General features: G+C 41.1%; 1 protein-coding gene across 5 annotated transcripts in view; it reads left to right on the top strand.

Moving 5' to 3' along the window:
• cntln (centlein, centrosomal protein) overlaps positions 1-20,549 on the top strand; it is a 138,616-nt gene extending 118,067 nt beyond the window's left edge. For 4 of the 5 annotated variants that reach the window (XM_047366182.1, XM_047366185.1, XM_047366184.1 and 1 more), the window contains one exon: positions 17,275-17,826. In XM_047366182.1, the coding sequence (XP_047222138.1) occupies positions 17,275-17,385 (111 nt within the window). In that variant the 3' untranslated portion in view covers positions 17,386-17,826. Of the gene's footprint in view, positions 1-17,274; positions 17,827-19,511 lie in introns of those variants that run through there. The other variant, XR_007038359.1, reaches the window with a different exon arrangement.
• The last annotated feature ends 604 nt before the right edge of the window (positions 20,550-21,153 follow it).

Genomic DNA, 21,153 nt, shown 5'->3' with positions numbered 1-21,153 from the left:
ATCGGACATGTCTCCAAAAATTCGGGTCTTTGTCTTTGAGTGTTTTTACAAGATGTAGTTTGGCTTTTTCTGATGCTTTTGGAGTAACGGCTTCTTCCTCCCTGAGTGGCCTTTCAAGCACATGTCGGTACAGGACTCATTTTAGTGTAGATAAAGGCACTGTCCTGCCAGCTATAGTCAGCTTCAAAAAGGCAAGAGGATTTGCTCTTTTTATGGTGAGGATTCACACATTTCACACCAAAACATGTTTATTTCTGGGAAACAGAACCAGTCTTTTTCCTAGATGGTGTGATGACTGGGCATTATACTCGAATATAATTGTTTGAACAGATCAAGATGGCACCTTCAGGTGTTTGGAAATTGTACCAAAGGATGAACCAGACAGTGCATCTCTACAGATGCACTGTCTGTAGAGTGCATCTGTAGATGCACTCTACAGTGCCTGTATATCAGTTCCTGATATTTTGGCTGATTTCTTTCCATAAGGTACATCCATGGGTGTCCCCTTGTTTAACTTAATGCTGTGGATTCACCTATCAGAGATTACAAAACTACGATTCATCATATGGGCTTTCCACATTGCTTTATGGCACAGGAAACTATGCATGTAGACTTATGCATTTGAAGAAAGCAATAAAAATACTCAAAAATGACCTTTGTTAAATATCTTTATTCTGACATTTAGCAAGTAAATATAGTTTTGGTAATCCCAATTTACCTAAACAAGAAAGTGTTAGTAAGATATGATGTCAGACAGTGAGGGAAGAAAATATGTATTTTTATCCAGTGTGTATAAATATCTGGTTTCAACTGTACTTTTAACCTTGTCTAACAAATTATAAAATGATCTTTCAGTCTAATATCATCAGAGTGACCAATAGGTGCAATGCCGTTCAAACACAAACAGTAATATGCATCGTTTATTAGTCTGGGATAAAAATACATATTTGTGCTGATCCTTTAATTTATTTCAGCATTTGTGAAGTAGGGTTGTAACGTTACATTTATTCTCAGCAAAACTTCACAGAAGAGAAGTCAAGGTCCAGTTCTTACAGTCAGGTGTAGATTATGTTAGTCTGATCAGCGAGAGGACCTCCTGCGGGATTGACATGGAAATTAGGACAGAGGTGGTCTTGATCTGTTTACTGGAAATCTGTCTGTGGACATGGAATCCCTCATGGGACCATGCATGAAGATCCAGTGGTCCTCTCGTGGAAAAATCATTTAATGTGAGATTTTACACTGAACTTGAAAGATTTTCCATTTTAATGTTGCCTAATTTAGATGGTTTTCTTTCTTCTGAAAGTTGTTGCAGCTTATTGTTTGTTTTGTTTCGTGTTAAAAAAGTAAAAATTCTATAGAATCAGTAAAATGTTCAAATTGAACTTATTTAATGGCGAGTTTATTTGCTTGTCATTTTAACAACTGACCTCCCAATCATTCAAAGCGGAATAGTTATCTGACAAGGAGAATTTTGTGTTTTATTTTCTTAAAATTGTATTTTTTGTGTTTATTTAGCCTAAAAACTTGGTATTAATGTAGCTGAATGTTGTTTTACAAGTAGTTTCGAGCTTTTATCTAAAGATGTTTGCATTTCTATAAATGTGAGCTTAGATTTGTAAATATACTGCTTTATCAGTGTTGAATGGAAAAAAATTAGGGCATCAGGTTCACGCAAATACAGTAAATAGAAGCAGAATTTGAGTTCCCACCCCAGTGATCCTGCTTCAGGCTCAAAAACAATGATTCAAAAGATGAAACAAAGATGGGCGAGTACATCCTTACTGCTGGAGCCTTTGTGTGCTCACAGCCACTCATCTGTGAGTGCTCTGCTGGAGCTTTGCTTGAGCACTGTCAATGTCTGCTCGCTGTGATACGTGTATGATTGAGAGTGTCGAGTGTGTGTGTGCGTCTTGTCTGTGTTCATGTCAGCAGCTGCTGCAGGCACTCATGCGTCGCCTCCGCACCACGACACACAGCAGACACTGTTCTCTTGTTCCCCAGATCTTCTCCTGACCTTTCCACCTTCCTCTCCCTCTCCCCCTCCCACACTAACACACACAGCACTCCACTGAATCCATGTTTTTCCCTTCTAGCTGGACAGCTCTCAGTCCCTGCTCTGTCTCTCTCTGCCGTCCTCCTCTGTCCCGCACACCTCTCTTTCTCTCCCTCTCTCTCTGGCTCAGACCCCGAGGCAGCTTGTTAGTGGGGAACTAAATATTGATTTGGCGGGCCTGTCGATGCCGGGAGAATGAGCTAGTGTCCACCAGAGACCTCGGCACCGGCAGCCTGCTATCGACGTTTTCCGTGGGCAGAACAGGGGCGGTGGAGGAGCAGGTGGGGTGGGGGGGCTGGAGCTGGTGTGCAGAGTGGAGGAGGAGAAGAGCCGAGTATGACAAGGCTGAGACTTGCCCCCAGGTCCCTGCAGGGACCACTGGGAACTCTGCAGTCATCCCCCTTCACTGAATCAGACTTTTTCTAACCCCTTTCAAGTCCATCTTGTCCTGTTTTTTGTTTATTTATTTTTCTAAATTTTTATTCTGCCTTTGTTTCCGTTTTCTCTCATCGTGTTTTTTGTTTTTTGTAATTTCATATCATGTGGATATCAGACTCTGTCATACTTTTCATTCTTTTTGGAGCACATAATTTGTCAGTAAGTCCTTCAGACGTAATTTGTTCCATTTACTGCAACCTTTAAGGACTCTAATAAGATTTTTTTCCACATAAGAGTTTTCAGTGCTTCATCAGAACCAGTTCTTTACTGGTTCTGTAAAGGCTCCGGTGTAGATTTCCACATCCACAGAGCCACCTGAGAGCCTTGTCATTGTAAAAGTCTCATCCACTAAATCCTTCAATCAGAGGTTAATGCCTCAAATTGCATGATTTATCTCAGAATCACTGCAACTAAATATCCTACCTTTATAAAAGCTTTTATGAACATCTGAATAAATTAAATATATATATTAAAATGAATTTTAACTGGTATATAAATCATTACATACAGCGTGATACAAGTTTGTTTTTTTATTTTTTATTTTGATGATTATGGTGTGAAGATCATTGAAACCAAACATTCAGTTTCTTAGAAAATAAGAATCTGACTTGAGGCAAAAAAGGAAGGTTTTTCTAATACAGAAATGCTAACCAGTCACTGACACCCTGCATGAGGAGGGTAAGCCACAAAGGGTCCTTGCTGAAGAAGCTTGCTGTTCACAAAGTTCTGGATGCTGCCATAATAATTGAAAGCAACTGGTATAACTGCAGCTTCGAGAGGTTCATGAAGCAAACCCGGTTTAAGAGTTAGGTGTAGATCAGAAGGTGTAGACTTCAGCTTGAGTCAAAACGTCTAGAGCAACCACAAACAGATGTATCCAAGACATGGAGTACAACTGATGCCTTTCTTGGGTTGAGCCACTCCTGAGCCAAAGATAACATTAGAAATATCAAACCTGGGCTAGGGAAAAAATATTCCCTGGTTTAGGGCAGTTACGATTACCAAAATTATTTCTTTTTGCTGAATCCTAAAACAACGAGTAATGTTTGTTTTTAGTCAGATATTTATGTACAGTGTAATTAATATTCCTTTAAAGAATGTCGGACAGCCCAGGTGATGATCATGTCCTGACTGTGTAAGCTTCTGACAGCTTCATTCAAAACCTTTGAGTTTAAATTGAAGAACGTATTTTAAGGCAACCCCTGAAACACCTCATTCTTCTATAATATGAAAAAGATATCAGAGAGATAAATGTAGGCCTCTACAAGTCTGCATGTAAACTTCTTCATTTGAAAACAGTATTACAAATTATCTAAAAATTTTCTTTTTTTTTAGTGTATGTATGCATCTGATTTAAACTCTAAATAAAAAACCATTCAAAAGTCAACAAAGGGCCATTTAACAGATTTTTTTTCACCTAAATCCTCATAGATCAAGCTGTCAACTGGCCCAGTGGTTCCTTAAACTGTGTTTAATTTAGATGAGAATCAAAGCCTTGACACCTTTTTTGTAACAAAGTGAGTGAAATAGCTCTTTACAACACTGCTTCAAAATGGAAAATCTATCAAAATAAACAGTGGGAGAGTGCGAGACATTGATCTGTGATTTGATGCAAATTTGACTTTTTATTTAAGGTGAGGCTCTGTGCTTTTATTTTTTATGTGTCTCAGTTTAGGCAAATTGAAAAAGAAAAGTAACCCCTAGTTTTAAACAAGATGATCACAACATTTTGATTGGTTTTTTTCTCCACATAAGCCCACCCACATCCAGCTCCTGAGGTAAACTGGTCTGGTGTTTGGCCCAGCAAAGTGTAGGTGCTGAGATGGTCCAAGTTTATTGCTACCAAATCCAGGTTTGTTGCTGGTGGAAACATGAAGAACTGGTACTAGTGCTTGCTTAGTGCCGTTATAGCTATGAAACTAAAGCCTTAAGAAAAGGTACCTGCAACAGTTGTAGTGATCCTTTACCAAAGACTGTCACACTACTCCACCTTTTAGCTTCTCCAATCTCTGTCATAGCTTATAAAAAAGCTCAACAAGCAGAACCTGGGGGAAGTTGAACGGTCCAGGGTCTGTCACCTTCCCTGTGACACTAATAACACAGGTTCCTCACAGTGATGTGACCCAGAGGTGTACTCACACACACTTGTTCTGATGAACAGACACAGACAGAAATAGACTCGGTGAAAGGAAGGATGAATGGATCCATGTCCCTAACTGGCTGGCCTGTCACTGAAAGAGTGTGTGTGTTTGTGTGTGTGTGTACAACAGCCTCATCTTGTCACTGTCAGTAGCTAATGGAGCTGCCAGGGGGACAGCGCTTTATTATCTCAGTGGCCCTGTCAATAGCAAACCAATCAGTCACTCTGTGTGTGGCTACCAGTGCAGAAAAAGCTCCAGAGAGGTATCAGTGTGTGAGCAGGTTATTGTTCACAATCACTTTCAGGCACTGCCACTTGTCAGAATAACATATTTAGACTTTAAATATTGGTTAAAACCTTTAAAGTAAATTGTTCTTTTTGCTTTTAATAAAATGGTTACATGTTTGATTCTTTGAATGGGAAAACAGCCTCAGTCAGTAGATGTTGTATCTACAATGATAGTTTATCATTTGAGTCTCTCATATGTCTAAAGAAAGTTAAAGAAAAATAATAGAAATAATATTTCTTCTTCTTCTTGAGTGAGAAATGAGACATAGCCCACGTGTCATCCAAATTCCATCTCGGATTGGCTGATCAGACCATGTGACAACTCCTTCCTCACATGTTGCCGGTGTGCTACCCTCGTCTAATTCGGTGTAAAATTCCTGTAGATTTTTTCTTAATCCAAAGTGGTAAATCAACAAAACATCCAAAAATCCTGGGTCAGAGACCAGAACAGAGGTAGGCGGCAGAACCCCGTAGCAAAAACACAAGTGCTTCTAAGAAAGTAAGCAGCTGAGTCCCAGTAGGCACTCATGAGTATAGAATTGACGTGTTAGGCCGCCTTGAGCATCTTAGCTAGTAGCTTTGCTGTAATAACTTCATCTAAAGGTTACATAAAACTCTGTATGGTAGCCTGAATGAAAACCTGACTTAAAAAAATAAATTAGTTTATTTGTTAGAAGATTCTTTTGTTTGCCTTCTAAAGTAACTTATATACAGCTTCCAAATAAAAGCCAGTAGTGTCTTCCCTTGGTGACAGCTTTCACCCAGGAGATTTCTTTTGTCAGTCCAACCAGGTACTTCTTAAGTAATGGAAAAAGTTCAAATTATTTTTTCTGACCGGCCAATCACCAAGCGTAAAATTGTCCGATTCCAGTCAGCAGTCAATTTCTCTGTGCATCTCTGCTACCAAACTGAGTGTTGCACCACCCTCCCTCCCACTGCTTCCCCATATGTCCACTCAAAACAAAATGAAACATTGCATTCATTTCTTCTTCCCTCACCTCCACCGGTGAGTTAATGAAATCAAACCCAATGCCTCTCAGGAGAGAGCCACCATATGCAGCACTACCATAGCCAGGATCAAGGGACAATGTTGCTTAATAATCATGAGCAGGCCGGGGGGTGCAATGTGTGGCTCCACCGCAGCCCACCATGAATAAGGCCAGCAGTGAAGATGGAGTGTCCATGTGGGCCATGGGATTCAAGCATCAGCCCGAGGAAGCATTGATTTAATTGCCTTTGGTTTATTTGTGGAGTCCTAATTATTGACTGGAGGTAGGATTTAATGGGCCGGGTCTTTATGAAGACAGGGAAACGACTGGCTTCTGCTGCTGGCCAATAATGAACAGGACAAGTGTGTGTGCATATACACAAACACACACACACGCTCCCTGAAGATAATTTTTCACACTCATTTTCCACGCACATGCCTATCTCAAGCCTCATGACAGCATAATAACATTTAAAAAGTCATTGAGTCTGTTGATTCCTTTATGAGAGGACAGTGGTTTGTTTTAGTGGTGCAGGTTGGTGCTGAGGGCCTGCTAATATTTACCCTGCTATTGCACCCTGGGGAGATGTACAGGCATCACTTCTTATCAGCCTTCCAGCTATAACAAGCAGGTGAACCTTACATTAAGAGACTGGTAGAGACAACTCGGTCCAATCTGGAGGCACTTGTTATAAAACATCAAAGGCATTTATTGATGGGCTGAAATGATTCCTGTGATTTCGATCCCTTATCAATTCATAGCAAGACTCTGCTGCTGCTCTCTTCCATAATGATTGTTAAGCAGTAACAGTGATGGACAGATGACTGTATTCATGTCATCTCTACGGAAAGCTTCTCATTAGTTGTTCCCTGGGATTTAACGTTCACTGTTTTCAGCTGCTTCTCCACACACTTCCACCGTGCTGGGAAACTTTTCTTCTATTGTTGTTGGTGCTGTGTGGCTCATTATGTCGCCGTAATGACAGGGAACAGCTCTGAGTGCTCAACTTCTCTCTGAAGGAAAGTGACTAATTAAGCCTCATTTAATGATTGAGCTAATTAAATCAGCCACTCCTTTTATGTCTCTGAGTACATTTATGTGTGTGTGAAGGGGACTCAAGTCAAGCCTTTGTACTGTAAATATGTCACTGGATCAGAGGCGGGGACTTGGTAAGGGGGCTCCCGAGAGAGGAGCGGATCAAGTCTGTGTTGATATCTGTGTTTTGTGAGGTTTTTGCCTTTTTTCCAGGTTAGATTTGAAAATAAGTGAATAGACAGATGCAGCTTGTTACTCAATAAAGGGGTTGTGATGAGTGCAGGCAAAGCTAATGACTCACTGTTTGACCTTTTATGTAGGCCTTACAGCTGCTCAGTGCATCAGATTACTTGTCATTTTAATATCAATGTGTGGAAAGGACTAGATGGATGCAGTATTTGGTAATCTAGTCAGTCATTTCTATACTGCTTTTTCCATAGTGGGTCGCGGGGAAGCTGGTGCCTATCTCCAGCAGTCTATGGGCGGGAGGCAGGGTACACCCTGGACAGGTCGCCAGTCCATCGCAGGGCAACACACAAACAACCAAGCACACACTTATTCATACACCTAAGGGCACTTTAGAGAGACCAATTAACCTAACATGCATGTCTTTGGACTGTGGGAGGAAGCCGGAGTACCCGGAGAGAACCCACGCATGCATGGGGAGATGCACGAGTCGGACCTTTTTGCTGCAAGGCAACAGTGCTACCAACTGTACCACCGTGCAGGGCAAATGATATACAAGTCCAGTTTTTCTGAAATCTCTACATATTGACAGATTTTCCACGGCAGTGTTTGTTGAATTGCTTTTACCTGATGAGGCACTGATTTGATCACCTGAACCCAACAGCAACGTGAAAGACAGAGTACAAAGGATGCTAATATGTATGAAAGCTCTGATTGAGTTCTGAACGTTTCCCAAGTTGAAACATTAGGATTGTGCTGTTTTAAAGGAACATGATCACACTGAAGCGACCCGCATGAACAGAATTTACTTCACAAAATGCACACTGCATGTATGCAGTTAAATATGGATCATATACATATCTGCATGTTGTTCCCTCAGAGGCAATACAATTATGAAGAGATCCATCACTGGTGATGCCTTTAACGTTTTTAAATACCGTTGTGGCAAGACCAACTCTGGTGACAGGAAGTAGCATGCTGCGCTCACTGTGGATAAAGAGATGCAGCTGAAACCTGCAACTCCAAATCAACGCCTACAGCCATGTTTGTTTTGTCTATCATTTACATTTGATCGCTTTCTGCCTGCTCCGCTGACAAATTGTAAATTTGTCACACAGTGATGAATATGTCAGATGAAATGCAACATGATCATTCAAACTGAGCTCTCTTTAAAAAACAATGATACCCATCCCATTTAGGACTACATATAAAAGTGGTCTGGGTCTCATTTCAATAAATAAAACCACTCTTCTGTTTTGGCAGAAAAAAATAGGTCACTTATGGGAAAAAAGTCACATTTGAGGCACCTTTGCCTGTTGGGGGAAGGTATGCTTAATGAATAAGATGCTAAAGCTCAGATGTAGTAATGGGGACATCGAGATCATAGATACCACCATCACAAAATTGAAAAATAATATCAAAATGCCATGTTTTCCTAATATTGTACTGGCCAAATGGGGATATCGTCTTGGTAATTTACTTAAAGTGTCAACATTATTAAACGTTTGAGCTTAGTGTATATGTGAAAGCTCACCCACTTGTTTCATAAGCCACGCATACTGTGCAATTGTTGAGTTCTTGGCTGCTGAAATCTTCCTAAAGGTTGCATCTTTTTTGTATGGATATCACCTCTCCATATTTTTATCTCCGTCATGGCGGAATCACCTCCTTTTCTCACCTAATGAGCAGGAACCTGAGACAAAGACCTGGTGCTTTTCTCTGTTTAATCTTGGCTTTATTTAGGTCAGATGCCTAACAAATACCATGTTGCACATTGAAATGATGTTTCCAAACAACGTATCAAGAAAATGAGAGATTTTTAATTACAGTATTTGTGGCCCCAGGTGTCCAATTCCCTTTCATATCAGTCCCTGGTGGCCTAAAGGGGAGAAAAAGAGAGGGATCTCCTGTGCTGCTGGGGAAGGTAATTATGAAGAAGAGCAAGAGAATAGGCTTGTCGGCGCTTTCGTGATTTTCTTACCTGAGCCCTCTTTGCTAATGTGACATATTCATTATTGGAGATAATCAAATGCAAGGCTTTTTAGTATGATGCCTTTGTGCTTTTTTTAATCTACTTATCATGCTGTTATTGTTGTTATTCCCCAGTTTAATAAATTTGATTTTCAAACAAAAGTGAGAGGACTAAAGATCAAAGAGCTGCTTTCCCCCCCTCTGTGATAAAACTACTTCCTTACCTTGACTAGTGGCCTAGATTGGAGACCACACACTAACAGTTGACAAAATGGTGATAGTTTTTGAGTTCAAGATTTCAGCATCAAAGTATATTTATTTAAACACAAGATAACACCTGGTGTGTAACTGTATAGACAATATTTGTAGACGACACATCTCTTCAGCGTCCCATTATTTCCATCCCCTCCACAGTTAGATCCATCAGCCTGACACAATCGATTCAATGACTTACAAATTGGCCCGTTGGAAATAATTGAGCTTACCTGTTAAGAAAGCACAAAAGAGCTGGGATGATCTATGATTTATGTAAAAAGAAAAGAGAAAAGAAGTTCTTGTGTGTAATGCCACTAGGACCCAAAGGTCACTGGAGTGCTGCAACTTTGAGCTGCTCCTTGCCTACAGGTGTGCCCCAGGCTATAGGATGGTGGTGTCATTTAATTGGCTCATAAAAACACCTTTTTGCTTGCGGCTCCTGTTCTTGTCCACCCAGACACACACACATACAAAGGTATGGCAGCAGAGCTAGGTAATTGTGATTTATTTCATACTCGCATACATAGGTTATATTTAAATATATCAGTACGTAAGAAACAGAAGTCCTCCATCTGGGTGATGCTATTTCAAGCCTGGGTTTTGTGTTGGGAGGCCTGTGTTGGAGACTTTGCTTACCTTTGGCCTGAGTCCTCTTATTAACGCCGTGGCCTACACTTGTCACAAGTTTTCAGTTCCTCTTAGAACGTTTGGTATTTCTTGGTTTCACACATTCCTTCTTCCTGATGTTGTTGAGGTTAAGGATCACTACAGCCTTCACCAGTGGTTTGTCAGCTACCATAGTATATCCCATTGGTTGGCTATCACCTGGTTAAGGGTTCTCCTACTGAAGCAGTTCCAGTGTTAAATTAGGGCTGGTGAAGGAGCTGGTTCTTACCTGATCTACCTAATTCTAGTTTAGTTTTTTCCCAGCTAGAGAACCAGCTCTGGGTCACCTCATTACATCACTAAAACCATCTCTACAGTAAATGTTGCGCTCAGTGTTTAAACCTTTTTGTCTTAAATTAAACCGTTTAAAACCAAAACTAACTAATGAGCTTTAAACTAGAACCTCACATTTGTATTGGTTTTTGATTTCTATGTATTCACTTTCAGTTCTTGAAAAAGCAGCTCTGTCCTCTGTCCCAGTATAGACTTGGTGCTGAGATGGCACCAGAGTTGCCATCTCAGCAGACTGTAAACTTTGTCTGATAGTGTCTTACACACTGCTATTGGCCAGTGTAACCTACATCTTGGTGGTGGGGATAGCTGTGCTCTCTATAACTGTTGTCCTTCACGGCAGCCTTCTCTGGAAGGACTTCTCAACGTCGGGCAGTTCCTAAGTCTGGTGGTGGTGCCCAGCATGAAGGGACGTATTCTTTCATTTACCTCTTGATCTGAGTTTATTCTGCTGAAAAAACTTACTTAGCAGTAAATCATCAGGAGCCATTCTCCTGATGTAGTCTGGGATCTTTGCAGTTTCATCTTTGATGTAGCTTTCACCCCCAATATTCCTTTGCCTTCGTTCTTCCTCTCAGTTTGCAGTCTCAGGGTGCAGTACCTCGGGTAAAACCCTCTGTCGGTTGCAGATACTATCTTACCTTGATATCAGCATCTTCTATGTCCTCCATTGGGCTGGCTAATACACTAGCGGGGTATCTGATGACTGGCAGGGCTAAAATGGTGATAGCTTAGGTTTTGTTTTTAGTGTTCAGCTGGCCCTACAGGACCTCCCTTACTGTTTTTAGGTACTTTGTCATGGCTCACTGTTCTGTGGCCTTTTTATGGTTTCCAGATGCCTGAGGCTTCCCGCGGTATTCATAGCTGTTGTCAACATCCACAATCTTGCCTCATGTATAAATATATGTAACACACAAATACACACATATACATGTTTGTGGCTTTGTGTGTCAGTGTACTGAAAAGATGCTCATGAAATCATACCTAGAGAGAAGAAAAGGTCTCCTCTGCAGGGCCTGTTGAATAGTAATAGATGTGAGTTAACATGGCTTATTGCTACTATAGCTATTGTAGCATTGCCAAAGGGGACAGGGTCTCTTGCAAAACAGTGGTTGTGTTGTGTTGCGTACTGCTAGTTCTAGTGTTAGTTCTGCCAAAGGGGACAAGGGCCCAGCTAAATCAACTGTAGCATAACATTAGTGCCAGTTCTTAACACTGCCTTAAGCTGCCCAAGGGACTCTGTAGAGCAGCTGCATCAGAGCTTACCTCCAACCATCCTGCAGGGTATCAGTCCCCAGCCAATGTGGCAGTTAGATGAAAGCGGCTTGTAGCCATCCCTGTCCCTTTTGGGGTCAGGAGGTTGAGCACTTCTGCTGTTGTCTGCTCATGTAGGTGGTTTAAACAAGACAAGAATAATTGATTAAATTAAAAAATGCCGGAATACCTGGAAACCAAAATACAAAAAAACGGCCTTACTCTTTGCACTGTTGGTAATGTGTTCAATTTAAAGTACTTTTATTCACAAATACAAGAACAAGCAGCAAATGTAGACTCCCTAATGGGTGTCCTTATCTTGGCAGCATCTTGGGAAAAATTCACAGCAGTCATATCTGACTATAGCTGCAACTTCCGATGTGCCATCCACACAGAGGACAGAACACTGCATCTGAAATAACAGTTGTAGGACTTCATATATTTTACAAAAACGACATTAGAAAGACTGGAAATGACTGAGTGTTCGCTGAATTTCTTTATTATTTGTTTTTTTGGCTTAAATTCACATGTTAAGTTTATCTAGATCATGTTTACCTGTTTGTGTTGTTTACACATATTCCCTTTGTGGGACTTTTAATGATCCAGTCTCCCACTTTCCTGTCCCACTGAGCCTTGTGTTGTGGCTGTGTCTCTATTTTAGTGGGTTTGTTTGCATAGTTAGTGGCTCTAAGTGCAATTAGTTGATTAGGAAATGTGTGCATGTGTGTGGAGCAGACAGAGAATGGATCCTCCCTGGAGGGCAGAGGAGAAGGGAGATGTCTCAGCAGTTACTTCGGGTGTAGTGGATCTCTGAGGAGCAGCGCCGTGTTTTTGTTGCATCCTCTGCTGTCGGAGCAAACTCCCTGCTGCACATATGCACATTAACACACACTCTCACTCATGCTTCCCGGCTCAGAAGCCCTCCTATTTCCTGGTCCTGTCTGCAATAAAGCAAAGGTGTCAAGAGGCAGGAGGACTGTCAGTAAGGGGCTAAGTGTTAATTTCTGAGGTTCCCACTCTATAGGCCTGTTAGGAATGAACCAAATGTAGTTTCAAATCTCACAGCTGTATGTTTCTTTGTTTCACTGAAACATGTCACCAGCAGATCTACAATCATGTGGTTTTGATCCATAGTACTCTAGGTGAAGGTGTCTCAAAGGTCCTGTTCTCTGACACAGGTTCCATTTTCACAGATTTTAGGTTAAGTATATGATCATTTCAGAGCAACATTTTATTGTATAAGCTGCTGAATCATTTTGTTTATCAGAGTTTAGGAAAAATAGAAAACAAAGTCTAATGGACAGAAAATACAACTGTACTCCAACAAAGTCAGCACTGATAAGCATTTCGCTGAAAACTGGGTGATCAGTACTCAATTAAATTGAAATCTAAATACGCTATATTGCCAAACGTATTTGTCTACTTCTACATGTACATGAACTTTGATGACATCTTATTCTTAATTTATTAGGCCCAGTTTGTTGATGGACGCACTGTTGCCAGCTACAGCAACTTTATCTCTTCTGTAAAAATCTACCACCAGGTTTAAGAGTGTGTTCAAAGTTAGATGAGAAAACCAGAAATGCAGCATCTGCTCTAATTCATTCCAAAGTTGTTCAGGAAGGTTGAGGTCCCGACTCTGTGCAGGCCATGTTAAGTTTCTCCACGTCATTTTGCATATATTGCACACTGTACAGAGCAAAATACTGATTCATAATAAATACATAATAAAACTAGGCTAAAGTATGGGAGACACTGCATGAAATTTAAAATGCCTTTTTTAAATACCTGTACCCTATTTAGACAAGTAAATGAATAAGCAGATATGCTGCCTCTTGGTCCCACAGCTTGTGGGGATAAAACTGCACATCCAGTCTGTCTGTGCTTTCATGGAGCGATACCAGTTGCTTGATGTTTAGAGGAGCAAACAGTCCTTGAACGGGAAGATGGCCTTCCCGAATGATGCAGAAACTTTGTTGTCTGGATTCTGGAAGATGTTTTGAAGGGAGGGGAAGGAGACACCAATGATTTTCTTTCTGCCATCATAACGAAATGTCTCAGAGTGTTCTTGTCTGAGGCGCAGCAGCTGCCATTCTGCACCAGGGTGTAAAGCAGCTTGTTATTATTGATTCGACTTGGCTTTGTGGAGCTGACCCTCTCCACACTGGAGCCACTGATGAGTAAAGGTGATTGGTGCTCAACCACTGTGATGTCATCAACAAATTAAAAAAGCTGCTTTGGACTGTGTTTAGGATCGCTGTCATGAAGGAAAAAAGAATAGACTGGCCACAGTGCTCAGTGTGATGGTCCTAGAAATTATGTGGCCAAGCTGGACTGTCTGTGGTTTCTACCATTAAGCAGTCCACAATCCCTTTTCAGACCTGTATGTTCAAACATAGAGGAGCTTCTCTGTCAACTGCTGGGGGATTATGGTGTTCAAGGCTGGGTTTAACTCAGTAAGGAGCATATTAGCATAGATAGTTTTGTCCTAGTGTGACAGAATGGCCTGTATGATAAGTGAGACAGTGACATCTGTGGACAGTTTGACACAATAAGCAAACAGGTAGAGAGACAGGTGTACTCTTTCAAAGCAGTGCACCACAACAGATGTACATTAGATCCAAAAGGTTACAAGGGTGTTCCTGTTAAAAAGACAGGTTTTATGAATCAAATAAATTATATAATACAAAATATAAAAGCTTTCAATTTTAACCCTTTGAGAAACATTAAGTTTGCGAACTCTAAAACCGTTGAAAAACGTTGTACATTTGGTTTAGTTTGCAGTCTTTTTACGTGCACACCTAAAATCAGTTACATTCAATCTGATTTAAACAGGAATAAAATTCAGCCGCCCTAAAAAGATCTTCTTGACATTTGCTCATTTGGAACATCAAACCAATGCCAAAGTTTTCAGAGAGGTTACAAAGAATCAAAACAATTTAATACAGAGAACCTTTGGAAGATCAAAGTGATCAACTGTTAATAATTCAGGATGGAGACATGTTGACAAACTCCTGCCAAAGAAAACTAAGTTAAATCATAAGGTGCTTCGTCAAACTATTGGATTAAGGATGTGCACACACAGCCACTAGGCTGGTGTAACGTGTTTTTTGTTTTAATATTTCAACTCTCACAGCTTTGTTTTTTTTTTTTTGAGTTAATTAGCCAGGATGTATTTTAAGAGTAAGAAGTTTTTAAACCACAAGAACCTGGTATTTTAACATGTGGGCGTAGGCTTTTTAAATCCACTGTAAAGGTACGTTCCAACCAAACGCGAATTACTCGACAGGAGCAAGTGATTTACATGTTAACCCTATGTGAAGGCACGTTCAGGAGCGAACTGACGCAAAGGACGCGACGTCAACGGCGTGACTAGCGCAAATAAAGCAAAGCGAGAGCGAAGCAATACCCGCAAAGGAAGCGAAGCAAGCGATGCAACCAGCGAATAGAGCAAAGCGAAACCCGCGATGGACACAAAGCAAATTTTGCTGCAGTTGAAAAATCAGAACTTTTCTTTCAATTCACATTGCGTCTGTAGCCCTCTCAGCACAAAAGTTGTCATACAAATATGAAACTCACAGCAGTTGCTCAGGGTACATCTATGTTTATGTAGGAAATATAGGAAGTTTATTCATAAGTATTTAATTTTCAGATGCATATGTCAGCAAGCCTGATTTGTAGATCGCTGATAAGCCCTTATTACATAATTATTCAATACGCTACCATGCTATATTCTGTTGTCATATCAGCTCTTGCCTGGTGTATTTTGGCGGTCCTCGTCCATATGTTAAGGTAGAAAAAAGTTTATTATATTTAGAAGATTTGGACAGTACAATCTGGCTGTTTTTCTATTGAGCTGAGATTTATTTACTCGCCGAAGACAGATGAGCAGGCGTTCTGCAGCGGGGATACAGCGCCTGTAGTTGGTGTCCTGGAGACCAATTTGTCCCCCAACGCGGGACAGCAGGTCCTCAAACTGGGTCCTGGATAGACGGAAGTACTGCTGAAAGTGACCGTGACCCAGACGCTGCTCATGGAGTAGGTGGTGGTACTCTCCAAACTGGTTCCGTCTCTGGTGAACCCTGGACGTCGACGCAGGCGGCGTTGTTCGGCTTTCCATAAATAAAGCAACGTGACTCGCTCCATGTTGAGTTGAAACCGGCAAGCATCAGGTAGAAGCTTCTCCTATTTGATGACGGAGTGAAGCGAATAGAGCGTTGTTGTGCGTGGACCATGGCAATTGCTGGCGAAATGTCAGACGAGCGACAGCACACGAATGAGGTGAAAAATTGGCTGAAATCGCGGTCGTTGTGAACGCACCATTAGTCATTCAGGCGGATGATAGATGGGATCGGCCAGATCCTGCCTGGTCTTTGCAGGTTTTTTTATTTTTTATTAATATTTTCATTTATTTTAAGAGCATTTTTCACAACGTGTTGTGAAGGACTGGTCTAAAAAAAATTAGAAAAATCTTCCAAAGTCTAAAGAAAAACCCCTGAAAGATCCCTAGACAGTCTGGAGAACTCTATGAGGACCACTTTAAAAGAATAAGAAAATCTGGCCACTAGAAAACAAAGTGCAAAGACCTAAAGGGAGGTTATGATGTTTTATTTTCCTTGATGCCATGTGACTGGGAATTGTCCAGGACAATGATCTGTTAACCTTGTTTAAGAAGGCAGCATATCGTTTCAGGGGATTTTTTGTTAGGGTGATTCAGTGCTTTGATCAAGTGATGTAATGACCATAAAATCCTTGTTTCAGTTTGAAAAGAACAAAATCAGACCTCCACAGAGAAGACCAGTTTCCACTTTATAAACACATTTTTATTCCAACCATGCAGACACACACGACACTTCTTCATGTTAGCTGCTTTAATTATTTATGATTCAGTGGACATCAGTAGTCCTCCCTTCTTCCCAATATTGACACCATCCAGTGATTCACACAACAAACGATCCTGTAAATGTTCCCAGTGATCCCAGTGATGCCTTCAGGCGCTTCTGTTAAAAAGCGATAGACTTCGAGGGAACACGTGTGTCCTCTATTCTATGGAAACAAGCAACAGTCGCCATTTTTCTACAGTTAAAGGCTTGATTTGATCTTTTTCAAGTCCACCTCAGGGTGACGTCTTTGATGTTAACTGTATGTATATTTAAGCAGCCTTCCTCCAGTTTCTTTCCTTTCTTCTGAGTTCAGGTGTAGGACTCAAAATGAAGGGAATCATCCCACTAGGATGAGTAAAATAGATCCTTTATTGTCCCACAGTGGAGAAATTCAGATGTACCAACAGCAAAGTGAAAGGCAAATAGAAGCGTGCAGATTCACACAAGGTTGAAAAAAATAAGGATATGAGACTGTAGAGTGAAAAAGTTACAACATAATAAAGATACTGTAATAACCACTGTTTGCATATTCAGCCTAGTGTGTGTCACGTATAAAAGAAGGGCAATGGGAACTGAGAGATATTTGTTGCCATAAATCAAAGACAGAAGCTGTAAAACGTGAGACTGCTGTGAAGTTTGACACATCCTCAGGATCCATTTTGGCTCCTTTAGTTTCGCAGAACAGCAAACTCTGATAACCTGCCAGGTTTCAGAAATTCCACTTTTTTTAAAATAATGTTGCAATGATATGTTTTCCTCATTTTCGTATAACCTCTTCTAAAAAACCCCATTCCCCTTTTCTCTCCTTCACCCCCTCTGCAGATCCTCTCTGCTGGCCAGCTAATGGAGGCTGTGCGCGTGAAGATGAAGGAGAGGAAAGTGCTGACAGAAGAGCTGGCCGCGCTCGCAGCACCAGTCAGCGAAAAAGCCTGACTCCCTGGGCTGAGGCTAGGAAAACTGTCATCCCCTTCTCTTTTCCCCTCCCTTCCTTCTTATTTTCCTGCCCGGTTCCTGCTCATTGGGAGCCAAATGGAGCCACGGTGGCAGAACCAATATTTGTGAGAAAAACGCTGTCTACTCTCTCTGGGCCACTGGCTCCAACTTGCACCCCGACTTCTGTAAATGAGCCCTCGACATCTGTGTTAGCATTCAACCCGCTTCGGCTGTCAGACTAATTTACGATGCAGGCCAGAATTCAGGGGCGAAACATGGGGTAAGACGCCAGACGCTTATGCTGATCTTTAAGTTACACCTTTAGAAACCTTCTGTTTCCTTTCCTGTTATTTCATGTGACTGCTGTAGGGCTTCAGCTATTGTTGCTAAAACGACACTTTGAGAGACTTACATGTAGTCACATTTGTTGGCAACTCTGGTAAATACAGGTCCTTCTCAAAAAATTAGCATATTGTGATAAAGTTCATTATTTTCCATAATGTCATGATGAAAATTTAACATTCATATATTTTAGATTCATTGCACACTAACTGAAATATTTCAGGTCTTTTATTGTCTTAATACGGATGATTTTGGCATACAGCTCATGAAAACCCAAAATTCCTATCTCACAAAATTAGCATATTTCATCCGACCAATAAAAGACAAGTGTTTTTAATACAAAAAACGTCAACCTTCAAATAATCATGTACAGTTATGCACTCAATACTTGGTCGGGAATCCTTTGGCAGAAATGACTGCTTCAATGCGGCGTGGCATGGAGGCAATCAGCCTGTGGCACTGCTGAGGTCTTATGGAGGCCCAGGATGCTTTGATAGCGGCCTTTAGCTCATCCAGAGTGTTGGGTCTTGAGTCTCTCAACGTTCTCTTCACAATATCCCACAGATTCTCTATGGGGTTCAGGTCAGGAGAGTTGGCAGGCCAATTGAGCACAGTGATACCATGGTCAGTAAACCATTTACCAGTGGTTTTGGCACTGTGAGCAGGTGCCAGGTTGTGCTGAAAAATGAAATCTTCATCTCCATAAAGCTTTTCAGCAGATGGAAGCATGAATGCTCCAAAATCTCCTGATAGCTAGCTGCATTGACCCTGCCCTTGATAAAACACAGTGGACCAACACCAGCAGCTGACACGGCACCCCGGACCATCACTGACTGTGGGTACTTGACACTGGACTTTTGGCATTTTGGCATTTCCTTCTCCCCAGTCTTCCTCCAGACTCTGGCACCTTGATTTCTGAATGACATGCAGAATTTGCTTTCATCCGAAAAAAGTACTTTGGACCACTGAGCAACAGTCCAGTGCTGCTTCTCTGTAGCCCAGGTCTGGGGAATGCGGCACCTGTAGCCCATTTCCTGCACACGCCTGTGCACGGTGGCTCTGGATGTTTCTACTCCAGACTCAGTCCACTGCTTCCGCAGGTCCCCCAAGGTCTGGAATCGGCCCTTCTCCACTATCTTCCTCAGGGTCCGGTCACCTCTTCTCGTTGTGCATCGTTTTCTGCCACACTTTTTCCTTCCCACAGACTTCCCACTGAGGTACCTTGATACAGCACTCTGGGAACAGCCTATTTGTACAGAAATTTCTTTCTGTGTCTTACTCTCTTGCTTGAGGGTGTCAATAGTGGCCTTCTGGACAGCAGTCAGGTCGGCAGTCTTACCCATGATTGGGGTTTTGAGTGATGAACCAGGCTGGGAGTTTTAAAGGCCCCGGGAATCTTTTGCAGGTGTTTAGAGTTAACTCGTTGATTCAGATGATTAGGTTCATAGCTCGTTTAGAGACCCTTTTAATGATATGCTAATTTTGTGAGATAGGAATTTTGGGTTTTCATGAGCTGTATGCCACAATCATCTGTATTAAGACAATAAAAGACCTGAAATATGTCAGTTAGTGTGCAATGAATCTAAAATATATGAATGTTAAATTTTCATCATGACATTATGGAAAATAATGAACTTTATCACAATATGCTAATATTTTGAGAAGGACCAGTACGTGTGAAAAGCCTAAAAATAGATACTTTTTATGTCAGCAGCATAATTTCACTCTGGAAATTTTAGAAAAATTCAACCTCTGATGTTAATTTAACCCACTTTTACCAACAGGAGAGCCTCCGGTCTTCTATACGCTTCCCAAAGTTGGGGATTACAGAGAGAGATCTTTGACTGAGCCTCTTTGCACAATCTCTGTAGGTCATCCGGTCGTTGGAGCTGTTTTGTGCTCTCCTCAATTCACCGTTTACAGCGTTTAGTTCTGGGGACGGAGGTGGCCGTGGAAGAAGGTTGATTTGTGCCTTATGAACCATTTCTGTGCTGATCTGCTCTCATGTTTTGGATCATTACCCTACTAAAGGACCGAGTGACGACCCATTTTCTGGCAGAGGCCATCAAATTTTTATTATTTTTAGATTTTAAAGAGTTCTGAATACCACTCACTTTAACATTCCCAGTTTCAACGGGCCCACAGCATCACAGATCCTCCACCCTACTTAACAAGGGACATGAGGTGCCTTTCCACACTCACACCAGTCCCACCTCTGTCTCAGTCTCATCTGACCAAAGCTCACTTTTCCAGTTTAAGTCCCAGTTGAGATGTGGCTAATAGCACGTTTAGATCTGTATGTTTGGAATGGTACGACACACCTGCCAAACACCAAGTTTTATGTTCTGATGTCAATTTTATTTATATAGCACATTTAACCAAATGTGCTATATAAATATAGGTAAATACAAACATGGGTTCATAAAACCAACAAATACAATGAAAATAGGATAAAAAGAAAACTTAAATATTAACTTTGTGACCCCAAGATACCCCTCTCTCTTGTGGTTCTCCAACAGGGGGCTTTGAAAATGTTTTTACCTCCCTTACCATCTTCCTCTCTGTGTGTAGTGGCCAGTGAATAAATGTACGAAGATTAAACGTTGGATTCTTCAAATTCTTACAATTAGAAATTATTTCACATCTGTAAAGGCACAAAACAATATAATTGTATCAGTTATCAAATTCATTGCAGGGATGTAGTTTTGAAGGATATTTATCTTCTTTTTGGATTTTTTTACTCTGTAATTATGCAGAAAATCTGTAATTATTTTGCATACAAAACATTTGTAATAATTTGTTAATAAAAATCTTTGACCATATTTTGCTGCTTATCTGCCTGCTTTCAGTCAGTCGGTGTGGGGTGGTGACTGCAGGCCTCCTTCATGATTGACAGCTGCCTGTTGCCGTGGTTCCGGTCTGTAACAAGTGACCCCAGCTGTTCATGTCATGAATAACGGCCTGGGCGAGTTCACATAGGGCTTTGTTAAAAGAGGAGCTGCTTCAAATATCTTTTATCTGCTCCTTCTTTTCCTACCTCTTATTATTTCTTTTGAATATTAAATCATGATCCTGCTCCTTTCTGTCCTTGAGTTTCCTCAACAAAAGGCTCAATGCTCCCTACTTCCTTCCATCACTCCTTAACATTCCTTTACTTTTTTCCTCCACTTTCTTTCTTTCTTATTTACGTTTGATTACAATACTGTGTTCTGGAATTAAAAATAAATAATTCCACTTTTTATTCCCACCCCCCCTTCTCTTCCCAAATATATGCTAATGATGTCGTTTTCCTTTATCTTTTTATAATAAAGGATTAGGCCAGGACTGTCTCCAGCTGCAACTCGGGGACCAATTTAGCCGGGATTCAGGAGAGACAAACCCTGGCGGTTAATTACCATTCATTAACATAGTTTGCATCTTTCCTTC

This window comes from Girardinichthys multiradiatus, chromosome 5 (assembly GCF_021462225.1).
Source record: "Girardinichthys multiradiatus isolate DD_20200921_A chromosome 5, DD_fGirMul_XY1, whole genome shotgun sequence".
In the NCBI taxonomy this organism is placed as follows: Eukaryota; Metazoa; Chordata; class Actinopteri; order Cyprinodontiformes; family Goodeidae; genus Girardinichthys; species Girardinichthys multiradiatus.
This window is presented reverse-complemented; position numbering and strand designations above follow the sequence as displayed.